General features: G+C 40.5%; 1 protein-coding gene across 7 annotated transcripts in view; it reads right to left on the reverse strand.

Annotated features, from left to right (window-relative positions):
* LOC147029298 (disco-interacting protein 2 homolog C-like) overlaps positions 1 to 26,001 on the reverse strand; it is a 332,275-nt gene that overhangs the window by 18,862 nt on the left and 287,412 nt on the right. For 6 of the 7 annotated variants that reach the window (XM_085872251.1, XM_085872246.1, XM_085872247.1 and 3 more), the window contains 8 exons: positions 24,286 to 24,416; positions 23,027 to 23,195; positions 17,245 to 17,415; positions 17,040 to 17,069; positions 8,166 to 8,227; positions 6,504 to 6,561; positions 3,549 to 3,623; positions 1,669 to 1,843 (listed from right to left, as the gene is read on the reverse strand). In XM_085872251.1, the coding sequence (XP_085728377.1) occupies positions 1,669 to 1,843; positions 3,549 to 3,623; positions 6,504 to 6,561; positions 8,166 to 8,227; positions 17,040 to 17,069; positions 17,245 to 17,415; positions 23,027 to 23,195; positions 24,286 to 24,416 (871 nt within the window). The remainder of the gene's footprint in view (positions 1 to 1,668; positions 1,844 to 3,548; positions 3,624 to 6,503; positions 6,562 to 8,165; positions 8,228 to 17,039; positions 17,070 to 17,244; positions 17,416 to 23,026; positions 23,196 to 24,285; positions 24,417 to 26,001) is intronic. The other variant, XM_085872249.1, reaches the window with a different exon arrangement.

Raw genomic sequence — 26,001 nt, forward strand, 5'->3', positions numbered from 1 at the left:
CCTGAAGATGGATCTCACACCCAGTTTGGTGTGCAATTTTATGGGAAAACCTTACCCAATGAATTGCTTCGGGTACATCGTCCTTCACCTCATTCCCAACTCGAGAATGGCCTTGCAAAAGCCATACATCCCATGATCAACATCAACTTTAAATTTCAACGCATCATTGAAAGTACTTCCATTTGGGGGCGTTTGATGAGGATCTTGCGTCTTTCCATCGACAGTCGACGGCACCCGTGTTTCATCAAATTCCGAAAGAAGTACAATGTTTGGCACATTTTGTGGTTCGATCAGATGAAAACATTCCCACTCGATACTGCTGGAACAACTATTTAAATGCTTTATATTTTTTATAAAGATTCATTTATTCAGTCGTTCAACTTCAAATCAGCTTTTTTATGATCCAACCATATATGTTTTCTATTTGATTCATTAAATGAATGATTATAAGATGTATGTACGTTGCCAAAAGCTGGGTTATCAAAAATAATTAATTTTTTTGCAATGGTGACAGCAATTAAACTCCTGTGTGAAGTCAATAATGCCGTCCAATCTGTCGCCCATATTTCTCGGCTGAGGATAGAGATAATGCGTTGCGGGGTTTTTTTGGAGACAAAGTCGAGGCTCGTGGAAGAGCCAGAACAAAATGGACTCGGCTTTTGCAGAACAAGGAGAACATAGTGGAAGGGGAGAACACACCAACGGTAATGGGGAGGAACACAACAGAGGGACACTGGGAGGAAGAATGGGCATGGGGTAGAATGAGTTCAAGGTGAGGGAAAGGAGGACACATGGGGTGAACGAGCTGGAAACAAGCTCAAACAGAGCAAGAGGAGGAAGGGAAAAATCCAGGGATGAAACAGAAATTGAACTAGAAGGGCACTCGGAAGAGCGCATACCTCTGCCGTGCGATGCCTGATCCAAAAGAACACATCAGGCCCAATAAATTATTGAAATATCAGCTATATATTGTTTTTAGCGCCATCTCTCAATGGTGAAGAATCAATCACTTTTAAAATTAAATAATTCTTGTATCCGGATCCGGATTCGGATCTTCACCAAAATCTCATCAGTTCGTCCTCGTCACACACCCAACATGTCCACTAAGTTTCATACAAATTTGTCCACAACTTTTTGAGACGTCGTGCAATGCAGAGTTTTTGGCGCAAGCTCTCCATCCATTCCATCCATTAGGACCATACTCTGTGCAGAGCGTTGGTGCTGCTAAAGCAGTCTCCTTGGCTATTGGGTACAATCCTGGACGGGTCACCACTTCGACACATGCAAGCTCTCAATGGTGAAGAATCAGTTTAAAAATCCAAATAATCGGATCTGGATTCAGATCTTCACCAAAATCTCATCAGTTCCTCCTTGTCACACACCCAACCTGCTCATCAAATTTCATCTGAATCTGTACACAACTTTTTGTGATATGCTGCACACAAACAAACAGACAGACAGGGGTGAAAACATCACCTTCAGTGGCTGAGGTCATAAAAAAACGAAAACGAGTTGGTGAGGGAGAGGGGGGGGCACAGTCACCTGGAAAGGAAGGTGTATATGTTGATCATAAATGGTGCAAGTTAAATGGAAGGGAAAAGGGGAGGGGGGGAGGGAAATGGGCTGAAAAGATGCATGTGAAACCAGAGGAAATATGCTTCGACTCACCCCCACTTGCGTCTGTAAGGTCCGTACGTCGAACAAAGCCCAGATATCCGGTCTTGGCCCAAACCGTGCTGGTGTCTCCAACACTAAGCTGTGAACTGAAGTGATCCGTATGTGGTGACTGCTCTCCATATATGGTGTAATAGCCACTGGCACAGTGAAGACTTGCCACCCAAATCTGCTCCCGCATCCCCAAAAAAGAGACACATTAAGTCAGCTGACAAATAATGTCAATACATTATACCTGTGGATTTACAAAAGATTGTATACAGTATTGTAAAAGGAGCATACTGTTAAAGATGAACAAGATCATGAATGGAGTCAACACAGTTGTACAATTATACGAGAATTAACAAACAGAATCTCATGGAAATGGTCGATGGAAATGGAAATCATAGATTTGAACGGGGTGGGGATGATCTGAGATGATGGGGAACAGCGGCCTTGAAGACCTGGAGGGAAGAATGAGCTTGAAGAGAATGTGGAAGTTGGTTCCACAGGTGGGAAAAAGTGCAACGGATGAGTGGAGGTGAGCAGTGGTTCTGGATTTTGGTAATTTCACCAGAAGGGGTTAATGTGGACCATGTGCGTCCTGCAGCAACTGAGGGGGAACGAAGCACAGAAAGAGCAGAGGGTGCAGGACCAAAAAGGAGGCGACAGAAGACAGAGAGAGACCACTGACATGTCTGCGATGGCGAAGCGATAGACCCATCGACTCAGCTTCATCGCGAGAGATTCCGATGATCTTGAACGCCTTGGGTTCCACAACAACAAGTTGAGCAAGACATGAGGCAGGTACGCTAGCCCAGAGGGGAGAGCAGTACTGTGTGAAGTTGTGGATGAAGGACCTGTAGGTGGATACGAGTTCAGATGTGCCAAAGAAGGACCTTGCACGACGAAGGATGCTCATTTGGCGACTGGCTTTGGAGGCCAACTTTGAAATGTGGTTTGCCCAAGAAAGATTATGGCTGAAAGGGAGACCCTGGAGTTTGAGTGACTGGAATTCCTCAAGAGGATTGTTAAGAAAGTAGATGGGAGGGTTTGCCAGATGGTCCTTTCAGAGATGGAGATAGTGAGATTGTCAGGATTGAAAGACATATTCCAAGTGTTTCACTCGCTGGTGATGAAGAGAGGGAAGAGGTTGCTGCCTGCCTAAATGCAGGATATGCCAGAGTATAAAACATACAGCTTTGAGAGCCACTCCTCAAAAATTAAGCAACAAAGGTATTGAAGACAATATTTTTCCGATGCCAACTGTTCACCTATGTAAAAAAAAAATTGCTGCTGAGATTGCATCGCATTTACAATGATGCCAGCAACATGACAATGAGCTTCATTTAGCTGAAGTGTTAGTTGCTCCTTCAATTCTTCTTCTGCCATTTCATCATCAGCATTGCATCTCATAGTCAGTGGTGCTCTCCCCCTCACGGCTGGCTCCCCTGCCTTGTTTAATCGGCTTGGCGCCGTGGAGGCCGGGGTCGTCAGGATCGTTGGAGTCTCTCACACTGGGGCAGGGTCTGTCGGCCTGTCACTTTCCAGTCACATACGGGTCGGTGGTCTCTCTGTATTCTGCCGCTTCCTTTCTGGTCTTGTACCTTCTGCTCTTTCCATGCAGAGGGTGGAGTCATGAGGAAATAAATAAAGGGCGATTTTCCAGAGATTTAAAGAGACCGTTGATGAAGATTAAGAATAGGTCTAGGCCCAGAACACAGTACACCAGGCCCACTTTCATGGATTGAAGGAAATTTAAAAACACCGTCAACAACAAGCAGATCGTGCAGTAGAGAAAACCCAAGAATTATCAACTGCCAAAAAAACATCAAATATATCTCACCAAATGCAACTAAATAAAAAAAAATAGAAATACATAAAGAATGGCTTACCTCCCCCAAATGTGAATCCCCAAGTGGTCCCCTGGTCTCAGAGTTTGCAATTATTATTTTTACTCCTGGCATTACCTGTAATAACAGCAGCAGAATCAATCACTGTTATTATTTTTACTCCTGGCATTACCTGTAATAACAGCAGTAGAATCAATCACCGTTACACATTTTGACAAAGATGAGCACATAAGGTTTGTTGATGGGCTGAGGTGTTTAGCTTTTTAACTGATACATAGGATTTTAACTAACAGCTAACAGCTTTTAATGAACAGATTTTAACAAACAGCTAATTAACAACATTTAACTAACAGCTTTAACTAACAGCAAACTAACAGCTTTAAACTAATAACTTACTCACAGCTTTTAACCAACAGATTTTAACAGCTAACATATTTTAACTAACAGCTTTTAACTCAGAGATTTAATTAACAGCTAACCAACAGCTTTTAAATAACAACTTACCAATAGCTTTTTAACAGCTTTTAAATGACAGGTTTGAACTCATAGCTTTTAACTAACAGCTAACAGATTTAGCTAACAGATTTAGCTAACAGATTTAACGAACAGATAACAGTTTTTTAACTAACAGGTTTAGCAGCAATTGACTAACAGCTAACTAATAGCTTTTAACTAACAGAAAACTAATAGCTTTTAACGAACAGCTTTTAACTAACAGCTCAGATTTTATCTACAAATTTTACTTTTAAGTAACAGATTTAACTAACAGCTAACTAAGAGCTTTTTAACCAACAGCTTTTAACTGACAGATTTTAACTAACAGTGAACTAATAGCAATTTAATGAACAGATTTAACAGCTATCAACTAACAGCTAATTTAGAGCTTTTAACTAACAGCTTAAAAGCTTTAACTAACAGATATAATGAACAGATAGCTAATAGATTCTTTACTACAGCTTTTAACTAACAGATAATGAACAGCTTTTAATGAACAGATTTTAACCAACAGCTACCAAACAGCTTTGAACCAACAGATTTAACGAACAGCTTTTAAATCACATCTAAATCACAGCTTTTAATGAACAGCTAAATAACAGATTTTAACTAACAGCTAACGAGCAGTTTTAACTACAGATTTAACGAACAGCTTTTAACGGACAGATTTTAACTAACTGATACATGGAATGCACACAGACATCAAGTGCACGTCGTTCAACCTGTAGAAAAAAAAGTTGTAAATTTAACCTGAGCAAGTGTAAGGTGTTGGGGATGGGGAAGAACAATGAAAATAGAGATTACAGGATGTAAGGGGTAATTTTGGAGCGCGTCACACAGGAGAAGGATCTAAGGGTGGTTATAGATACGGGAGGTAAGGAGGTAGCACGGTGCCAGGGAGCTATAGGTAAAGTAAATGGGGTTTTAGGTTGTATTTTTTATATATTTTTTTACAAAAATGTTTCAATTTTTGTTGCCGAGATTGCACCGTATTTACAATAACTCCAACGACCAGGATCGAACACATCCTCAACCATCTCCCGGACATGCATTTACCAATGTGGATGAAGCTTAGCACACGGATAATGAATGATGGCTTACATAAGCATGTCTTTTTGTTTTGAGATCAGATCCAAGATGGCCGTCTTGTGGCCATTTTAGTTGTTATAAAAAACCCCGGTATCAAACATGTCCTCAACCATTTCTAACACGTATTTATTGATCATGTTCAAACTTCATACACAGAAAGTGAATCATGGCTGACATATGCCCATCATTTTTCTTTTTTTTTGGAGATAAGATCTAAGACGGTCAACTCGTGGCAATTTTGTTACTTAAACGTGTCCCAACCATTTATTGTACAGGCGTGGTCTGCTTTTGTTCAAATGTGGCACAACCAGAGTACATGAAGGCGTACAACTTGCACCTAACTTTATTTTGCAATCTGATCAAAGATGGTGGACTGGTAGACTGGCGGCCATTTTAGCTGTAAACAAATAAGGGCTTGCCCTTTAACTCCACACAGCAACATTACTAAAACAACGGGGGCTACGATATTTATGTCATTTTTTCCTTGTTATTACTAGAATATCCCCAGCTGTGGCAGGGGTCATTAAACTACTTGCGCTGTGGCAAGGTGAAAGGTATACAGGTGAAATTTGTAATCCCCCCTCTCCCGCCCCCACCCTCTCGAGTGAGAAGGGGGAGGGGTTTGGAGATCTGGAAAAATTACCCACGTCCTTTTTTCTCAAAACAGCGTGGGGTAAGGTGTTATATGAACTTTCTAGTTAGCTCTGCCATCGAAGGTGGACAGAGGTTATGTTTTCACCCATTTGTCTGTGAGCAGGAGATCTCAAAAAGTTATGGAGCGATTCGGACAAAATTTGGTGGACAGGTTGTATGTGTGACACAGACAAATTGATTCGATTTTGGTGAAGATATGGATCCGGATACGACATTTTTTTTGAATTCTCCAAGTGATTCTTCACCATTGATAGATGAGGCCAAAAACGATATATAGCACGATATTTCATAAGGTTGCGGATGGATTATGACAAAACTTGGTGAATGAGTTGGGTTTGTGACAAGAACAAGCTGATTAGATTTTGGTTAAGGTCCAGAAGCATAACCGGCCTATCAGTGGGTTACAAAATGTAAACTGTTCAGTCCGACGAAGGCATGCACTGCACTGAGCGCCGCTCTGGTTTAACTGCTGTGATCTTTTCACCCAAGTTTACCCTTCACTTCACTCTTCCATGAGCCTTGGCACTTGCATAAAAAAAAAACAAACAAGCTGAATGCATTTGAACGCTATCCATCCACGTGCATTCAAAAACTATAAAATGTACAACAATTGAAAGGCTATTCAAACAAATGCTTCGCAAAAAAATTGAAATTAATTTAATGAGGTATTTTGCTTCCGGCAGTTTCTCTGCAACATTCAACATTCTAATAATCATGATTCACACGTAATGTTTTGAATAAGGCAAGGCCAAAACATACCTTTCCCGACGCCATTAGTGGCAGACTGTGTGGTGATCCTTTTTCCACCAACCTTACCCTGGATGAACATCAAAAGAAGAGAAAGATCATCAAGCAAAAAAATCAAATGAAAACACGACATCCCATAATCCTTTGCCCTTCCCCTTCGCTTTTTCTTTGTTTGCTGTTTGAAAGCAAGGAAATAACAGAAACGAGAACGGCACTTTTCGACGTCGACCGATATGCCTCCGCCCACATTACATCATCATGCATACTTGTACCAAGTTTGATTTAAATCCCTTCAGCTGTTCTTAAGTATACATTTTTTACCTGGCATGACCTCTAGTTTTCCACATCAAGAGGTCAAAAGTCAATCAGTTCATCTTTGCATCATAATATATACTCGTACCAAGTTTGGTCAAAATCTCATCAATGGTTCACGAGTTCGCACGGAAATATAATTTTTTTTTACCGAACACGGCCTCTGATGTTTGACCTTTTGACCCCATAATCCAATCAGTTTATTTTTACACCATAATACATATTTGTACAGAGTTTCATTTTGGTTTTCATTTGCGCAGTAATTTAAGAACGGCTGAAGGGATCTATGACGGATGCACGGATCGACAACCCAAAAACATAATGCCACCGGAGACTTCGTCAGCGAAGACATAAAAACAAAGCTGCATTACTGTGCTGCTCATATTTCATTAACATGACTGAGGTGTGCTGGAAAAATAAGTATTCCAATTTTTATATTATTTCAGATAATCCACCCCAGCTTAATCCCCTGAACTTACCGTGGTGGAGTTACCCTCCAAAATATTTTTTATTTTTTCATTTATTGAATTCAATGTAGAGGCTCATGGAGGAGCTTGAGCATAGAACAGAATAGGATTGAACACAAATCAGGACATAACAGAACAAAAGGAACAGTAGGAAGAGAGGTGGAAAGGTGGTGGTGGGTGGTGGGGGGGAAGACACCAACAGCAGACATGAGTGACAAAATAAGAGTGAGGCTTAGAGAAATAAGGGATGTGGGGAAGAAGAAGGGCTAGGGGAGGACCCAAGAGGTGGACAAGACAAATACAACCACAAATTCTCAGGAAAGAAGAGCTGGAAACTTGGAAAGAGGTTGGCTTTGGGAGGACTAAGGGGGTTAGAAAATATCATTGCGTTGGATCCAGAAGGATGATCTGAGCTGTCTTGAAGACCTGGAGGGAAGAATGAGATTGAAGAGAATGTGGAAGTTGGTTCCACAGGTGGGGGAAAAAAGAGGAATGAATGAGTGGAGGTGAGAGGTGATCCTGGATTTAGTTAGTTTCACAGGAAGGGGGTTGATGGTGGCCCATGTGTGCCCTGCAGAAACCTGGGGGACAAAGCATAGAAAGAGCAGCGGGTGCAAAACCAGAAAGGAGGTGGTGGAAGACAGAGAGACCACCGACCTGTGAAATTTAATGTGAAATTACTTTCTATGAATGTAAATGTTACGGGTAATATTTGTATTTGCAGAACAAGTCCTCATTTCTCAAAAATGTATTGAAAAGCTATGTTGCTGAATCGGCATTAAAAATCTGGCAGTTAAGTTGCGAAAATAAACCAGTCAATCCAAAGGACTACCCTGTGAAATAAAGGCGCTTGTGTGACTTGAAGTGTAGCAACTACAAGAAAGATGTCACTCACCTGTCATGCCTGAGGGCTCGCACATCCACATACACTGTGGTAGGATCCGGTCCAGCCGATCCCTGAATATACAGAAAGTGGTAATTAACAATCACAGGATAAATTAGAGAAACTATTAAAAAAAATTCCTGCCTTTAAGGTTGTGTCTCACGCGATATGTGAATATCAAACTCATAATGTACTTTGTGCAGACATTGTAAATCTTTAATAATGACCAACACCATGTTTTCAAATGAAGGCGAAAATGAATGCACTTTGGATGACTGTGGAACTACAATTATATAAAATCTATCTATAATTCCAGCAATCTGTGTGTCTGTTTGTCTGCGACCGCCGTTTCTCGACAACCACTGGTCCGATCGAATTGAAACTTGCCAGGAATATTGCCGGGGCCCCGCGGATGTGCCTTTTCGGGGTTTGATATCGATCGGACGAGCGGTTCCCAAGTTACGGCCATTTTATTGCCTTTTCAGTGTTGAAAAGGTGTATATATGGCAGCTGAAGGTGTCGTTCCACCTTCTCACCTTATCATGCCATTTTTTTCCCAAATTATTAATAACCAGACGACCACTGGTCCGATCGGATTGAAACTTGCCAGGAATATTGCCGGGGCCCCGCGGATGTGCCTTTTCAAGGTTTGATATCAATCGGACAAGCGGTTCCCAAGTTACAGCCATTTATCTATCAACCAATGACAGGACACGGTGCTATGATGTCACGAATGACGTCACAATTAATGTTTGTTTAATTATTTATTTATTTCTTTATTTTTGCATTATTGACGTCACAATTCTTTTTCTTCTTCGTTTGGTATGATGTCACAATCGACACTGGGGACCTGATTATGTGCCTTTTCAAAGTTTGATATCGTTCTTCCTCATCCATTTCAGCTGTTTCCCAAGTGTTTCTCAAAGTTTGAAAGCTGTTCTTTCCCAAGGTTTGAATTAATTAATTAATCCCAAGGTTTGATTATTATTTAATTATTAATTTATTTAATTATTTACTCCCAAGGTTTGATTATATTATTCAAATTATTAATTAATCACAAGGTTTGAATTTTCCCGAGGGAAATAGCTGTTTCCCAAGGGTTTGAAAGCTGTTTTTTCCCAAGGTTGGAATTAATTGTTGTGCTTGGTAGACATTTGTGAATACATTTACAGAGAGAGGGGCGGGAGAGGAGCGGGGAGAGAGGAGAAGGGAGAGAGGGGGGGAGAGAGAAGGGCCAGAGAGGGGAGAGAGAGAAGGGCGAGAGAGGGGTGGAAGAGGGGGAAAGAGAGGGGAGGGAGAGAGGGGGCGAGAGAGGAGGGGCGAGAGAGGAGGAGGGAGAGAGGAGAAGGGAGAGAGGGGGAGAGAGAAGGGCGAGAGAGGGGGGAGAGAGAAGGGCGAGACAGAGGGGGGGACAGAGGGGCCGAGAGAGGGGAGGGAGAGGAGGCGACAGAGGAGGGGCGAGAGAGGAGGGGACAGAGGAGGGGGTGAGAGGAGGAGGGAGAGAGGGGGGGAGAGTGGGAGGGGGAGAGTGGGAGGGGCGAGAGAGAGGGGCGTCACAATTCTTCTTCTTCGTTTGATATGACGTCACAAAATGAAAACAAATTCAACAAAATGTCTCATGTAAACACAGTGATGATTCAACAAAATGAAAACAAATTCAACAAAATGTCTCATGTAAACACAGTGATGATTCAACAAAATGAAAAAAAATTCAACAAATTGACTCATGTAAACACAGTGACGATTCAACAAAATGTCTCATGTCAACACAGTGACGATTCAACAAAATGAAAACAAATTCAACAAAATGTCTCATGTAAACACAGTGAGGATTCAACAAAATGAAAACAAGTTCATCAAAATGTCTCATGTAAACACAGTGACGATTCAACAAAATGAAAACAAATTCAACAAATTGACTCATGTAAACACAGTGAGGATTCAACAAAATGAAAACAAGTTCATCAAAATGTCTCATGTAAACACAGTGATGATTCAACAAAATGAAAACAAATTCAACAAAATGTCTCATGTAAACACAGTGACGATTCAACAAAATGAAAACAAGTTCATCAAAATGTCTCATGTAAACACAGTGATGATTCAACAAAATGAAAACAAGTTCATCAAAATGTCTCATGTAAACACAGTGACAATTCAACAAAATGAAAACAAATTCAACAAAATGTCTCATGTAAACAGAGTGACGATTCAACAAAATGAAAACAAATTCAACAAAATATCTCATGTAAACACAGTGATGATTCAACAAAATGAAAACAAATTCAACAAAATATCTCATGTAAACACAGTGACGATTCAACAAAATGAAAACATGTTCATCAAAATGTCTCATGTAAACACAGTGACGATTCAACAAAATGTCTCATGTAAACACAGTGACGATTCAACAAAACGAAAACAAATTCAACAAAATGTCTCATGTAAACACAATGATGATTCAACAAAATGAAAATAAATTCAACAAAATATCTCATGTAAACACAATGATGATTCAACAAAATATCTCATGTAAACACAGTGACGATTAATCAAAACGAAAACAAGTTCATCAAAATATCTCATGTAAACACAGTGACAATTCAACAAAACGAAAACAAATTCAACAAAATGTCTCATGTAAACACAATGATGATTCAACAAAATGAAAATAAATTCAACAAAATATCTCATGTAAACACAATGATGATTCAACAAAATATCTCATGTAAACACAGTGACGATTAATCAAAACGAAAACAAGTTCATCAAAATGTCTCATGTAAACACAGTGAGGATTCAACAAAATGAAAACAAATTCAACAAAATGTCTCATGTAAACACAGTGATGATTCAACAAAATGAAAAAAAATTCAACAAATTGACTCATGTAAACACAGTGACGATTCAACAAAATGAAAACAAATTCAACAAAATGTCTCATGTAAACACAGTGACAATTCAACAAAATGAAAACAAATTCAACAAAATATCTCATGTAAATACAGTGACGATTCAACAAAATGAAAACATGTTCATCAAAATGTCTCATGTAAACACAGTGACGATTCAACAAAATGTCTCATGTAAACACAGTGACGATTCAACAAAATGAAAACAAGTTCATCAAAATATCTCATGTAAACACAGTGACAATTCAACAAAACGAAAACAAATTCAACAAAATATCTCATGTAAACACATTGATGATTCAACAAAATATCTCATGTAAACACAGTGACGATTAATCAAAACGAAAACAAGTTCATCAAAATGTCTCATGTAAACACAGTGAGGATTCAACAAAATGAAAACAAATTCAACAAAATGTCTCATGTAAACACAGTGACAATTCAACAAAATGAAAACAAATTCAACAAAATGTCTCATGTAAACACAGTGATGATTCAACAAAATGAAAAAAAATTCAACAAATTGACTCATGTAAACACAGTGAGGATTCAACAAAATGAAAACAAGTTCATCAAAATGTCTCATGTAAACACAGTGATGATTCAACAAAATGAAAACAAATTCAACAAAATGTCTCATGTAAACACAGTAACGATTCAACAAAATGAAAACAAGTTCATCAAAACATCTCATGGAAACACAGTGACAATTCAACAAAATGAAAACAAATTCAACAAAATGTCTCATGTAAACAGAGTGACGATTGAACAAAATGAAAACAAATTCAACAAAATGTCTCATGTAAACACAGTGATGATTCAACAAAATGAAAACAAATTCAACAAAATATCTCATGTAAACACAGTGACGATTCAACAAAATGAAAACATGTTCATCAAAATGTCTCATGTAAACACAGTGACGATTCAACAAAATGAAAACAAATTCAACAAAATGTCTCATGTAAACAGAGTGACGATTCAACAAAATGAAAACAAATTCAACAAAATATCTCATGTAAACACAGTGACGATTCAACAAAATGAAAACATGTTCATCAAAATATCTCATGTAAACAGAGTGACGATTCAACAAAATGAAAACATGTTCATCAAAATGTCTCATGTAAACACAGTGACGATTCAACAAAATGTCTCATGTAAACACAGTGACGATTCAACAAAATGAAAACAAGTTCATCAAAATATCTCATGTAAACACAGTGACAATTCAACAAAACGAAAACAAATTCAACAAAATGTCTCATGTAAACACAATGATGATTCAACAAAATGAAAATAAATTCAACAAAATATCTCATGTAAACACAGTGACGATTAATCAAAACGAAAACAAGTTCATCAAAATGTCTCATGTAAACACAGTGAGGATTCAACAAAATGAAAACAAATTCAACAAAATGTCTCATGTAAACACAGTGACAATTCAACAAAATGAAAACAAATTCAACAAAATGTCTCATGTAAACACAATGATGATTCAACAAAATGAAAATAAATTCAACAAAATATCTCATGTAAACACAGTGACGATTAATCAAAACGAAAACAAGTTCATCAAAATGTCTCATGTAAACACAGTGAGGATTCAACAAAATGAAAACAAATTCAACAAAATGTCTCATGTAAACACAGTGAGGATTCAACAAAACGAAAACAAGTTCAACAAAACATCTCATGGAAACACAGTGACGATTCAAAATTAAACATACTCATGCATTAAGAATCTAAAAATAAATGAACACTCATGTTAACACTTGCAAATTACTAAAATATGATTATAACTGGAATCAAACTACTGAAGCAATACAGTTTGACAATGTGAACTGCGACTTGTTCATGCAACATTAGTACAATTTCCTTGTTTCTTCCATTACCACTGTGCACCAGTGTCAAAACACAACCTTCAAAATGACATATTAATGTTAACGAGGCCTTTTGCGCATGCGGTGTGTGTGTGTGTGTGTGTGTGTGTGTGTGTGTGTGTGTGTGTGTGTGTGTGTGTGTGTGTGTGTGTGTGTGTGTGTGTGTGTGTGTGTGTGTGTGTGTGTGTGTGCGTTTACAGTGATTCAGTTCTGCTCATGTGGGCACTTTTAACCTGCCGTTGCTAGCGCAAAATCTGGAAGTGAAATAGTCTTTTAAACATAATTTTCAGCATTTGAACAAAAGACTGGCCATTTCAAAATGGTTCACCATAATCGTTCTGTTTCTGGATGAAAATTGGACTCACGGAAATGTAGGAAATACTATAAATATGTGTGGGTGAGAGGTGTTGAGGTCCAATAATTTCTTGCGAATTCAAGCGAGCAACCACAGTGGAGACACACACACACACACACACACACACACACACACACACACACACACACACACACACACACACACACACACACACACACACACACACACACACTAACCAAACAAACAATACGGTATATTTATAAGAGCCCTAACAGCTCCCACAGCTTCCATCCACTCCTCTCCCTCTCCAAACATGATTAGTAGTAAATATTATAGCGAACGTCGTGAGCTTCATACTCAACGCATGCACATGAGAGAATAGGAAACAACAACAACACAATACCCTGGCAATTTGGAATCCGTGTCATCGGTTATGACCCTTTTGCTTCCGGTTTTTGTCATGGGGAATGATGCGTCCTGGGAGATAAAGGCATCGTCGGAGACATAAAGGACCCAAATATCAGACATGGTGTATATTTCCTCCACTGATTTTAATAAAGATATCTCCCGCATCATCAAAAAATAATTTTTAATCGTGATTTACATTATTTGATCGCTGATCCCGAATCCAGGCCGAAGTAACCGGAAATTGCAGCATCGAATGTAAGCTGTTAGTAATTTTAAACTTATACTGCACATTCACAAGCCCCAGATATAACCTTCCCATCGGTGTTCAGAAGCACCCGAATCAGATGCGGTGTCTCCCACAGAGAATTCTTCCTTAGTTCCTCTCGCTCCCACGTAAATATACCTGGCACAAGCTTTGTGTATTTTCATGTTGTCAAGATGTCCTTTGCCGAAGATCTCGTTACCGTAACTTGGTAATGACACACAGCATCGTCTTTCCAATTGCAGACGTCCATTAAATAAATCACCTCGCTTGCCATGTTCACAGAAGGCATTCTTACAAGGTTCAAAGCCCATTCACTGGTATTGGGCAGGCAGGGGTTTGTGCATCACACGTCCGTACACTCGGGCTTGCACCGGCCGACATGGCCGGGAGTTTGCAAGACAAACAGCTGCCCTTTTGGCAAGCTGAAAAAGGTCTCCAAGTCTTTTGTTACACAGAGGCACAGCCCTTTCCCTCAGGTACTTTTCAAGTATTTTTGGCTTCTTTTAGAAGCTTTTTCAGCAATTTTAGGTAATGATCCTTATCTCGCACACACGATATATTTCATGGTGCCACGGACACTGCCATTTCTTGGGGTTTCTGTGCATGTGCACTGAGCATCCTGGAGCCGATTACGTCATTTTGAAAGCCATGTATTGAACAGGAGAAACAGGAAAGCAGGTAAGCATGCAGAGAAAATGATCTCTTTTGAGACCATGCTCTTGAGCAAAGCAACTAATCATAAACTATGCATGTACAACAGTGCTTTCAGAAAGTATTCATACCCCTCGAACACCTTGACGTTTGTCACATTTTGTTGTGTTACAGCCTGAATTGAAAATGGATTCAATTTATTATTTTGTCAAACGTCCTTTAAAAAAAAATCCATATCTTCTTGTACGACTCTTGCACCATTCTTTGACTCTATCATTTTCCCAATGCTGAATTTTTATTGCTTCGACTGAGCTGTAGCCCCGACAGCTGTACTGCCGCTTTCCATTTTCGTGCAACATATGTGAGCAATACTGATCTGTGTACATGTCTGGGTACGCACGTTCTAACACAGCCGCGACAGTAAAGTTAATTGCATACTTCCGATTAAAATGATGCAAAATACGACTGGTTTTACAACGAGCAAATTACGCGGCGAATGTAGAATGTAGACAAATTGCACAAACGCGACAAATCATTTTCATGATTTAAGCTTCATTTTTCAAGATGGTTTTCATCTGTTTGCAAATTTGGACAACAACTAAAGTCCTGAAACTGTGGTAAAGCCCTGAAGCCATTTTGGAATAATAATAATAATAATAAATAACAAATAAAAACGTCCTCTTCCTCTGTTTAAAAAAAAATTCGGACGATCAAGTGGTATTTTTTTTTAATATATATTTGGCGCAAGTTTGCAGCCGCCCGAGTGAATACTTTGAAGAAGCGCGTTTTGCAGCGATTACAGCTTCGAGTCTTCTTGGGTATGTCTACATCAGCTTTGCATATCCAGATTTGGGGATTTTCTCCCATTCTTCCTTGCAGATTTGCTCAAGCTCTGTCAAGTTGGATGGGGAGCATCGGTGAACAGCAATCTTCAAATCTTTCTGCAGATTCTCAATGGGATTCAAGTCTGGGCTTTGGCTTGGCCACTCAAGGACCTTTACGTTCTTGTTGTGAAGCCATTCCAGTGTTGCTTTGGATATATGCTTGGGGTCATCGTCCTGTTCAAACATAAATCTTCGCCGCAGTGTCGGCTCTTTTGCACTCTGAAGCAGGTTCTCCTCAAGGATTTGCCTGTATTTGGCTCCATTCATTGTTCCCTCTATCCATACAAGTCTCTCAGTCCCTGCTGCTGAAAAGCATCCCACAACATGATGCTGTTATCACCGTGCTTTACGGTAGGGATGGTGTTAGATGGGTGATGAGCTGTGCTTGGTTTCCGCCAGAGGTAGCATTTTGCATTCAGGCCAAAGAGTTCAATTTTCATTTCATTAGACCACAGAATCCTTTGCCTCATTCTCTCAGTGTCTTTCACGTGCCTTTTCGCAAACTCCAGGTGTGCTGTCATGTGCCTTTTTCTCAGGAGTGGCTTCCGTCTGGCCACTCTCCCATAAAGCCGAGATTCGCGAAGTGCTGCAGAGATTGTTGTCCTTCTGCCAGGTTCTCCCATCTCAGCCAAGGAACTCTGTATTTCTGTCAGAGTGGTCATTGGGTTGTTGGTCACCTCCCTGACAAAGGTCCTTCTTGCCCGGTTGCTCAGTTTGGTCAGACGGCCAGCTCTAGGAAGAGTCTGGGATGTTCTGTATTATTTCTGTTTCCCAATGATGGAGCTCACTGTGCTCTTTGGAACTTTCAACACTCTAGAAATTGTTTTATACCCTTCCACAGATCTATGCCTACTCACAATTTCATCTCAGTGTTCTACGGACAGTTTCTTGTACTTCATGGTAGAGTGTTTCTGCTCTGACATGCACTGTCAACTGAGAAACCTTCTATAGAAAGGTGTTGCTTTCTAAATCATGTCCAATCAATTGAATTGACCATAGGTAAATTCCAATCAAGTTGCAGAGACATCTCAACAGCACAGCACAGCACAGAGAGGAGATCAAAGGAAATTGGATGCACCTGAGCTCAATTTGGAGTGTCATAGCAAAGGGGTTGAATACTTATTGACGCAAGACATTTCAACTTTTCATTTTTAATTATTTTGTAAAGATTTCTAAATTTAATCCATTTTAGATTCAGGTTGTAACACACCATAATGTGACAAAAGTCAAGGCGTGCGAATACTTTCTGAAGGCACTGTGCATTATATTGAACATTGTTACTGAAACAGCATGAAACTTTAAAAGCATTAAGAAAGATCAGAAATAGTGAAAGAGAAGCAGAATTTAGGCAAAATAGCATCAGCTTGAAGCAAATAAGTGACACTGCAGTGTGGGTTGCAGGAGTTAAATTTGGAGGGGAAGAGGTGGGAGTGCACGGAGTGGCAGTGATTCTAAGATTATGTTATTTGAGAGACAGGAAGTGCACAAGTGGTGATGGGAAGAAAAGGCATGAAATAGCTGATCAATGGGCTGGTATCAAGAGAGGGGCCATGGGAACCCATACCTGTTTAACAAAGGCGCCCACTTTTTGAGGCTACATATCAACGATGGCACAGTAGGAAAAAAAAAGCACAGCATGATTTATATCGGTGAAATGATGAGCTTTGTAAACATTAATCATTGCATACCTTGTCAAGAACAAAACTTTAAAAGGATTAAAAACAGGAAATTTTGTCAAAGTGCACAGAAATGTGAGTAAAAAGGCTCACCTGGAGACAGATGGAAACGTTGACACGGCAACCAAAAGTGGTGCTCACAGCACGAGGAGATAAACCGAGGTCTTTGAAGAGCTTGGAGAAGGACTGCGTGAGAGCAATGCGTGGACGCTCCTCAGCTACAACAACGCATGACCGTACACAAGACAAGTTCACTCCCCGTGCCTGCAGAGGACAGCCACACAACCTCAAGGCTTGCAACACTTCTTCTACACACAACAAAAAACAACCTGCGAAACAGTGAAGTGGCCACCATATCAAGTTAGAGTAGATGTCATGTCAATTAAACAACACAAGTGAGAAACTACGAAATTAGAAAGAACAAAAAAAAAGATATCGAGATTTGAGTGAAATACAGGTTCAAATGTTGAGGACAAAAAGAGGTAACAAGATGACAACAATTGATGAATGAGTAAGAAAAAGGTGAATTGAATTATTTCAATGCAGTCTGGCAACCAGCTTAGATCTCCAAACTCTCAGCCGATGGCACACATGACCACCTCCCCCCATTGCTCACTGACTTCCTCCCTTCCTGTATTCAGCATGTTGTCTTCATGGGATCCTCTCATCTCCTCTCTCCCTGTGAAGGCTGGAGTGCCCCAAGGTTGTGTCTTGGGCCCAGTCTTGTTCCTCATCTTCATCAATTATCTTTTTCATTCCCTGGAAAATCCTGCCTCTGTTGATAATTCCATCCTCTGCCATATTATTTCACATCCTGTAGACAGGCAGGCAGCAGCCTCTTGCCTCTCTGGCAGCAGCCACTACCTTGATAGAAACACTTGGGATATGTCTTCCAACCTTGACAAATCTCACATACCCTGCCTATCTGAAAGAACCATCTGGCAAACCCTGCCACCTACTTCCCAAAGAAACAACTTGAAGAGGGTAAGTCACTAAAACTGTGTGCCTCACCTTATGCCATGATCTTTCTTGAGCATATCATATCTCCAAGATGGTCTCCAAAGCCAGCCACCAAAAGTGCTTCCATTGTCATGCAAGGCATTTACTTTGCCATTGTGAACTTTTGACAAACCACAAGTCCTTGATTCGCAGCTTGATGGAGTACTGCTTTCCCATTTTGGCTGATGCCACTGCCTCACTCCTTTCCCTGCCATGGAAAGCAAGGCCCTCAAAATCATTGTGATCTCCCACAATGAAGCTGTGTCTCGACCTGTTACTTTCGCATTGCAGGCAAGTTGGTGGCCTCTATGTTTTCCATCACCTCCTTTGTGGTGTTACATCCTCTGCCCTCTCGGCACTGTCCCTCCCAGTTTTCCAAAGGGCACGCATGCCTGCCAGTTATCCTCTTCTTGTGAAACTCCCAAAATCCAGGCTCAATACTTACCTCCACTCATTTGCTCCTCTTATCTCTTGCCTATGGAACCAACTTCCCCAATCTGTTCAGTCCTATTCCCACTTCCAGGGCTGCAAGACTGCTGTTCACCACTACTTCAGGTCATATCCCTTCATACTCATGATCTGTCCTACCCCAAATGACCCCATTCCCAAGCATTCCTTTTTTTCCAGGTGATTGAGATTTTTTGTTTGTTAGTTGTAGGTTGGTTTGTTTGTTTTCTGTTTCAAACCCCACTATCTCCTTCTTGTTAACCTCCGCCATCTTCGAAGATGGATGGAGGTTACTGTTTTCACCCCTTTCTGTTTGTTTGTTTGTTTGTTTGTTTGTGAACAGTATTACGGAAAAACTCCTTGACGGATTTCGACGAAACTTGGTGTGGGGGGGGGGGGGTTTAGGTATGGTCCAAGGATCATGCAATTAAATTTTGGACTTGGTCCCCCCCCCCCAAAAAAAAATTGTTAGAGAAAAAAGAAATATTTTTTTTTGCATTTCTACATGTTTTAAGTGATTTCGAACCCCCCCCCATTTTTTTTACCACCCCCCCAAAAAAATTGAGAATTTTTTTTTTTTGCATTTCTACATGTTTTAAGTGATTTCCAAACCCCCCCCAAAAAATTGTTACCCCCCAAAAATAGAGAATTTTTTTTGCATCTCTACATGTTTTAAGTGATTTCCAACCCCCCCCCCAAAAAAATTGTTACCCCCCCCCAAAAAAATTGTTAGAGAAAAAAATATATATTTTTTGCATTTCTATATATTTTAAGTGATTTCCAACCCCCCCACCCCAAAAAAAATTGAGAATTTTTTTTTTTTTGCGTTTCTACATGTTTTAAGTGATTTCCAACCCCCCCCCCCAAAAAAAAAAAAAAGAAAATTTTTTTTTTGCATTTCTACATGTTTTAAGTGATTTCCACCCCCCCCCAAAAAAAAAAAAAAATTGTTAGAGAAAAAAAAATTTGCAACTTTTTTTTCAACAAAATTTCGATTTTTTTTTGTTTTGCATTTTTACATGTTTTCAGTGATTTCCAACCCCCCCCCCCCAAAAAAAAATGTTGGAGAAAAGAACTATAACTCTGTCAGCACTGTTGACGTCATATTTAATGAATAAGATATAAGGTTCACTTGAGTGACCCAGCAGTATTGGCGCCGGAGGTTTCGCACTCTCCCGAGTGCTCCCCCTCTAGTTCTTGCTGGTTTTCATTGAGCTTGTGTGCAACTTGTTCAACTGCATTTATCCTTCTCACCCTCCCCTTGATCGCCCTCACATCTTCTCTGCTGTTGGTGTTTCCCCCTTTCCATTGTATTCCCTTATACTCTGCTCTTGCTCTTCCACGAGCCTCGGTTATGTCATAGAAAGAGATACCCCTCTATTTTGTCCTTCTACCCTGCTGTTGGTGTGTCTCCCCCTCCCTTTATCTGCCATTCCTTTTTGCTCTGTTGGATCCTGTTCTTTTCTGTGTTCTCCCCTCCGTGCATCTACTCTGGATACCAAAGTAGATTTAATACAGATCTTCATGGAGTAACGCACAGTCAAAAATAGATACATACTGCCATTTTTTTTCGACAAATCCGAGCGAAACCAAGAGTGCAACACACTTAAACTTTTTAAAGTCCAAGAAGTAATTAAAATTGATAAATTGACTGAAACGGTTCCCATCACTGCTGATGTGTACTTTTACTCTCTTTTCCCATCACTGCTGATGTGTACTTTTACTCTCGTTTCCCATCACTGATGTTTTACTCTCTTTTCCCATCACTGCTGATGTGTACTTTTACTCTCGTTTCCAATCACCGGTGATGGGTACTTTTACTTTATTTTCCCATCACTGGTGATGGGGAGTTTTACTTGCTTTCCCCTTTTGTTTGTGATATTATAACTTCATCTCAAAAATGTTACCTTGTAGCTTTGTAATGCGTCCTTCATTGTTCCGTTATTTAGTGAGCACTATTCTTCTGCAATGATAATTTCCTGTTGTTGTTCATTCACAAAGTCCATTTAAAAGCACAAGATACGTCAAGAGAGACGGCCCTGATCTCATGTCTCACAATGAGGGTCTCCATCCATTGTTAGGTGTTTATAAACATCATGTCCAAGGTGGAGTGACCTGGTCTGAATCTGAATTGGTGATCTGAGATGAGGCCATTGGAGAAAAGGAAGGATCTTTTTTTTTTTTTTTTGTTAAATCAACTGCACCTTGTTGATGATTGGAAGTATGCTGATAGGTCTGTAAGTTAAGGGGAATCGTTTTTGCTCGTTTTTATGTAATACATTGAATTTGGCTGACTTCCAAGCAGATGGAAGATGTCTAAGGGCAAATGATCGGGCGAAAAGAGGAGAAAGAGGATGTTGAAGAGCAGCAGAGCAAGTTTTTAGGACACATCAGCTGATGCTGTCTGGTCCAGTTGCAAAGTCAGAGTCGAGGGTTGAAAGAACCTTCTTCACCTTCTCAGGTGCAAAAGCCACAGAGTCCAGGAGTAGTTTGGTGAGACAGAAGGATGGGGACTAAGATTTGGAAGCAAAAATCAGCCTCCTCATGAGCGAAGTCGGCTGTGGTGGCATTTGAAAAGAGGGAAGGGATGTCAGGGAAGCATACACCAGAGACAGACTTAATAAGCCACCACCAGGTTTTAGAAGAGGGAGACACGTTTGAAAGTTCAATCTTGAGGTCGGACAGATGTTTTCTTGCTCCCTTGAGAGTGGACACACTTGTTGCGGGCTTTGCAGAATGATCTGAGATTACCTTCGGTTGGAAGGCAATCTCAGATTTCCCTCCACAAGTGGAAACTTCATGCTCACTTTCACTCATTATCTCAAATCTCTTGATTGTGGATTCACCTTCCCAGGTCCTTCATTTTGTTCTCCTCTTTCCCATCATTCAAGATGGCAGTTCATCTCGACTGCATTTTGTCTCCCATAACTCCTGCCCCTATGAACAGTTGTATCCCCACCAACTTTGTCTCCTTTGTTGACCTGCAGCTTATTGACTCTCATCGATGTTATCTATTGTTCCCCACCCCTCCAACAGGGTCGGAGATGGGGGATATTAAAATAAGCTCCGTCCGACCGATCGTCTGTCCATGTACTTTTGTGTCCGTGATATTTCAAAAACTGTTGAACATTTAGCTTTCATATTGCAGATATGCATTCTTCATGACATTATCTCAACCTGATGAGATCATGGCGGTGATTGGGTGAATCTCCGTCATTCAGCTCTTCCATAAACCTTGACCTCTGTATAAAAAAGGGTTTTTTTTCATGAAGAAGGGTGGTGCGAAGAGTTGTTTACTCTCTTTCCAAATATGGCAACTTCACATTCTGGCTATTGTAAATGAACTGTGCTAGGAAACACAGCTGCACTTTTTTAATTTGATGTTTTGGACGACAAGTTTGCATGACTTTGGGAGAGATGCTTTAAACAGATACTTGGAGGTACTAAACATGGATACTGGTGTGGGTATAACTTGATTTTTTTTTAATGGAGAAAGCTCTGGGAAAGCTGATGTACGTTAAAAAAACAAACTGGAAAGGTCTGTTTTTGGCAAAATGCTTCCTCGGTTTAAAAACTAATCTTAACTTCCTTTTTTAACCGATGTAATGGCAATATATTTTGAAGGCCATGGAGAAAACAGTTTACAACAAATAAATGACAATAATAATTGTGAATTACACAACCAAAAATACCGATCTTTCAACAAATAAATTATGGAAAGTGTGAAACTCAGCAAAACTTTAAAGGCACATTTTAAAAATAGGACCACTGGACGTGTCGCTTATCTGGGCCCGAGCCGAATGTTGTATCCCAAATTTGGTAGCATTCTGACTGGTGGGTCTGGAGAGGAAGATTTTTGAAGGAATTTATGCGATTTTCCCAAAACATTAGTCTGCCACTTGACACACTTCCAGTCATGTGATCGGCATGACCTCTGCAATTTAACATCCCTACCTTGACCTAATGTTGCAACGCAAATTTTGTAGCATTCTGACTGGTGGATCTGGAGAAGAAGATTTTTGAAAGAATTTATGTGACCGCAATTTTGACACACTTTCGGTCAAGCGATCGACATGATCTCCACAATTTAACATCCCCACCCTGGCCAAGTGTTGAAACCCAAACTGGTGGGTCTGGAGAAGAATTTTGAAGAAATTTATAAAGTCGGCCATTTTGACTTACTTAAAGTCACGTGACTGGAAGGAGCTTGGCAATCCCCGTTACCAGTCAAGAGCGGAATGTTGCTGCCAAATTTCAGCCGGATCGGTCCAGCGGTTTGGCCGGAGAAGTCGAAATAGGGGACGGATGGACGGACGGACGGACGGACGGTGCACGTTGAAAATAACTTAACTGGAATTTCATTTCCAGACAAGCTAAAAATGGGGATTGTCATGTTTAAATATTATCTACAATGTGCAAACAAGCTCACCTTGAGGGCCTCAGTTTGGGAACCTAGGCCACGTGTGCACACATCCATCACGTTATATGAGCAAAAGGTGTCACGGACACGATATTGGCTCACGGTGCTCAGCCAAAGCCCCGGATTGCCTTCAAGCTCCATGGGGGGAATTAGCAGAGATTGGTGCCCTGCATAAACCCTGTACACAACAGAAGCACATTAGCAATATGGTATTTCCTATTTTACTAAGGTGAAGGGTTGTGAGTTGAAAAAGTTTATATCTTCTTCTTCTTCTTCTTCTTCTTCTTCTTCTTCTTCTTCTTCTTCTTCTTCTTCTTCTTCTTCTTCTTCTTCTTCTGGTGTGTGGCAGCTCGGCTGCCAGGTAGCTTTCATTTTGTTGGGACGTGACGATGTTGCTGATGGTGTGCCTCTATACCAGAACACTGGTACTCATTTTGTCGACCTCGGAAGGACGACAGGCTGAGTCAACCCCAGCTGGTGTTAATTCCATGGCCAACAGGGCTCAAACTCAGGACCCTAAGATCCGAAGCCGGCCACCCTAACCATGAAGCCAACACCAGGCTTTTAAAGTTTATATGAAATGCATGCGCAGAGATAATCTTTTCACACCGTTCCAAGGATATATTTTTCAAGAAAACACAAACTTTGCTTCGAGCTGTTTTCAGAAAACCATTTGAACCCCAACCCAACTACTGTATAGACTTTGTGGTTGGTGCTTTTCAGGGCACGTCACAAAGTGCGCCGTCTCTCAGATGGATGTTAATTCGGGTGTCCTGTCTGTTATAATTTACGAGTGGACGTTAAACATCCCACAGCGTCTTTCACAAAATGTGAACATGCTATCGTCGGCACCCTGGCCAAATTCCACATTCCTGCCCCCATTCAATCGAATGTCAGACCTGGCCACCTGATTCATGAAAGACTTGGACCAAAAGTCTTCCCCAGGCAATCCCGTAAGAAGGTGGAAATAATTCATTGGAATCGTTCAAGAAGTCCTAATAGTAGACAGAAATACAAAAAAAAACAAAAAAAAAACAAATGTGATTAAGCAATGTAAAATTATAACAATGTTCACACATTGTTTAACGAGTGTCAAAAACAATGTTCGTGGTTTTCTTTATTCGGAATGAGAAATGAAAGAAAGTACAATGCAAGTGGTCCAAGCTAACTGGGTCCCCAGGGAACGAGTGGTGCTGATTGAAGGAAATAAGAGAAGAGCAAAGCAAGTAATACGTGCTAAGTGTTGTGTATTCGTACATCTGACTTACCCTGCAAGGCACCAAAGCACAAAGCCCAGGCCACAGTAAGGGTCAAGGCACAGAGCCACAAGGCGGGATGGGTACAGCTCTCCCTGCAGTTTAACAGCTTGGCAGAGCATTCCCACAGCAGCGTGGGACATCTGCACAGGGATGGTGGTGCTCATTAAATGCCCAATTAGGCACCTTCATCTGCACTTTGTTTCATTGTTTATTTTCAACTTTCTTCCATTGACAATCTTTGTGATAAAAAGAAAAGAAAAAAAGAAACGGGTTATTTTGGCAGTCAATTTACCTCTGGCCTAAATTAACTTCCCTGCCAATTAAATATACCTTTCAAATTAAATGCGATCTGCACATATGTAAAGGGAAGTAATTATGCTGAAATGTTTAGTATGTGCACATCACGACGATTGGAAAAGTTGCTGTTGGTGCATTCGTTTCTTTGTTTGACTTATTTGCATTCCTGAACTGCTGGACAGAATGAGTTGTACAGGCCTGCTCTTGGTGGGAGGTGAATTAGAACCCATGAAAATACACCCATTCTTGAGGGATGACCCCATCCAGAATTATTAGGTAATTACCTCCATCAGAACAGATTACACGCTTGTTTGATAAATTAAGCCCCAGAATAAGGGGTGAAGAGGAGTGTGCAAGATCTCTCAGTGCACCTACTACTTGTACTTTTACCTGTGATGTCACTACAAGAGCTCCACGTGGTTGTTGTCGCGGTTCTTGTTGGGGATCGATTTTTGAAATGAGCACCCATTGCTCGGACAACTGCCGGACCTCACCCACATTTGTCGCTTGACCCGCCGTGGAACCCAGACAAAACAATATGGCCGCCATCTCATCTTGGTCTTCTGGTGGGTGTAAGGCCTGTCGGCCTCCGCTGATTATACACTGCTGATTTGTTGATTTGTTGATTGCTGCTGATTTGTTGATTTGTTGATTGCCGCTGATTTGTTGGGTCAGATTTCCATTGAATTTGTTTGGATCGCGTGTTATTCACGATGAGGGACCCCGAAAAATCGAATCATATGTCGAATAAAAATTATTCGTAAGGTTGAATCAAGCGCGCCAGCACGCACGTTATGCGCCTCCCCCCAATAAATAGCGTTATGTAGTTTTTGAACAGCCCCACGTTGGGATTAAACAATCCGAGACCACGTGATGAATCCGCTGGTTCTGACATAACCGTGGCGGAGGTTGACGTGGATTAGAGATGTCGAGTTGATCTGTTAACAGCACATTAAATGTGTGTTCCCAATCATGTTGTTCATCGTTTTAAGAGTGCTTTAAATGCGAGTTTCCCAATCAAAATGTCAACGGATTTTCTCGCAAGTTGTGACCACGTTGCGGTCGTTGTTGTTGAACAGGTGCCTGGCTATTTGTGGAATGCTTTCAATTATTTACAGGTATTTCAGTTTTTCAACTATTGACTGATCTCCATAGTTTTCAATTTGAGGTTCTGTATTATCTCTTTTCTGAAAGGGCATAAAATCCCAAATGGGAATGACGACATATGCACAACAAAGTAACTTGCTTTTCTGTGGTATCCGGCGTAACACACCGAAACAAGATCACATGATTTGATCACACCAAGTGAATGCAGCAGATTGAACAAGACATTCATCAAATGGAAATCTGAAAAGTTGCTCATCTTTACATGGTGATGTTTCTCTTGGTTGGAGTTTCAGTTATCTTGTGGTCAGGTTCCACATTATA

Source organism: Eptatretus burgeri, chromosome 3 (assembly GCF_056783735.1).
Source record: "Eptatretus burgeri isolate ZD-2024b chromosome 3, Ebu_testis_v1, whole genome shotgun sequence".
NCBI classification, from domain to species: domain Eukaryota; kingdom Metazoa; phylum Chordata; class Myxini; order Myxiniformes; family Myxinidae; genus Eptatretus; species Eptatretus burgeri.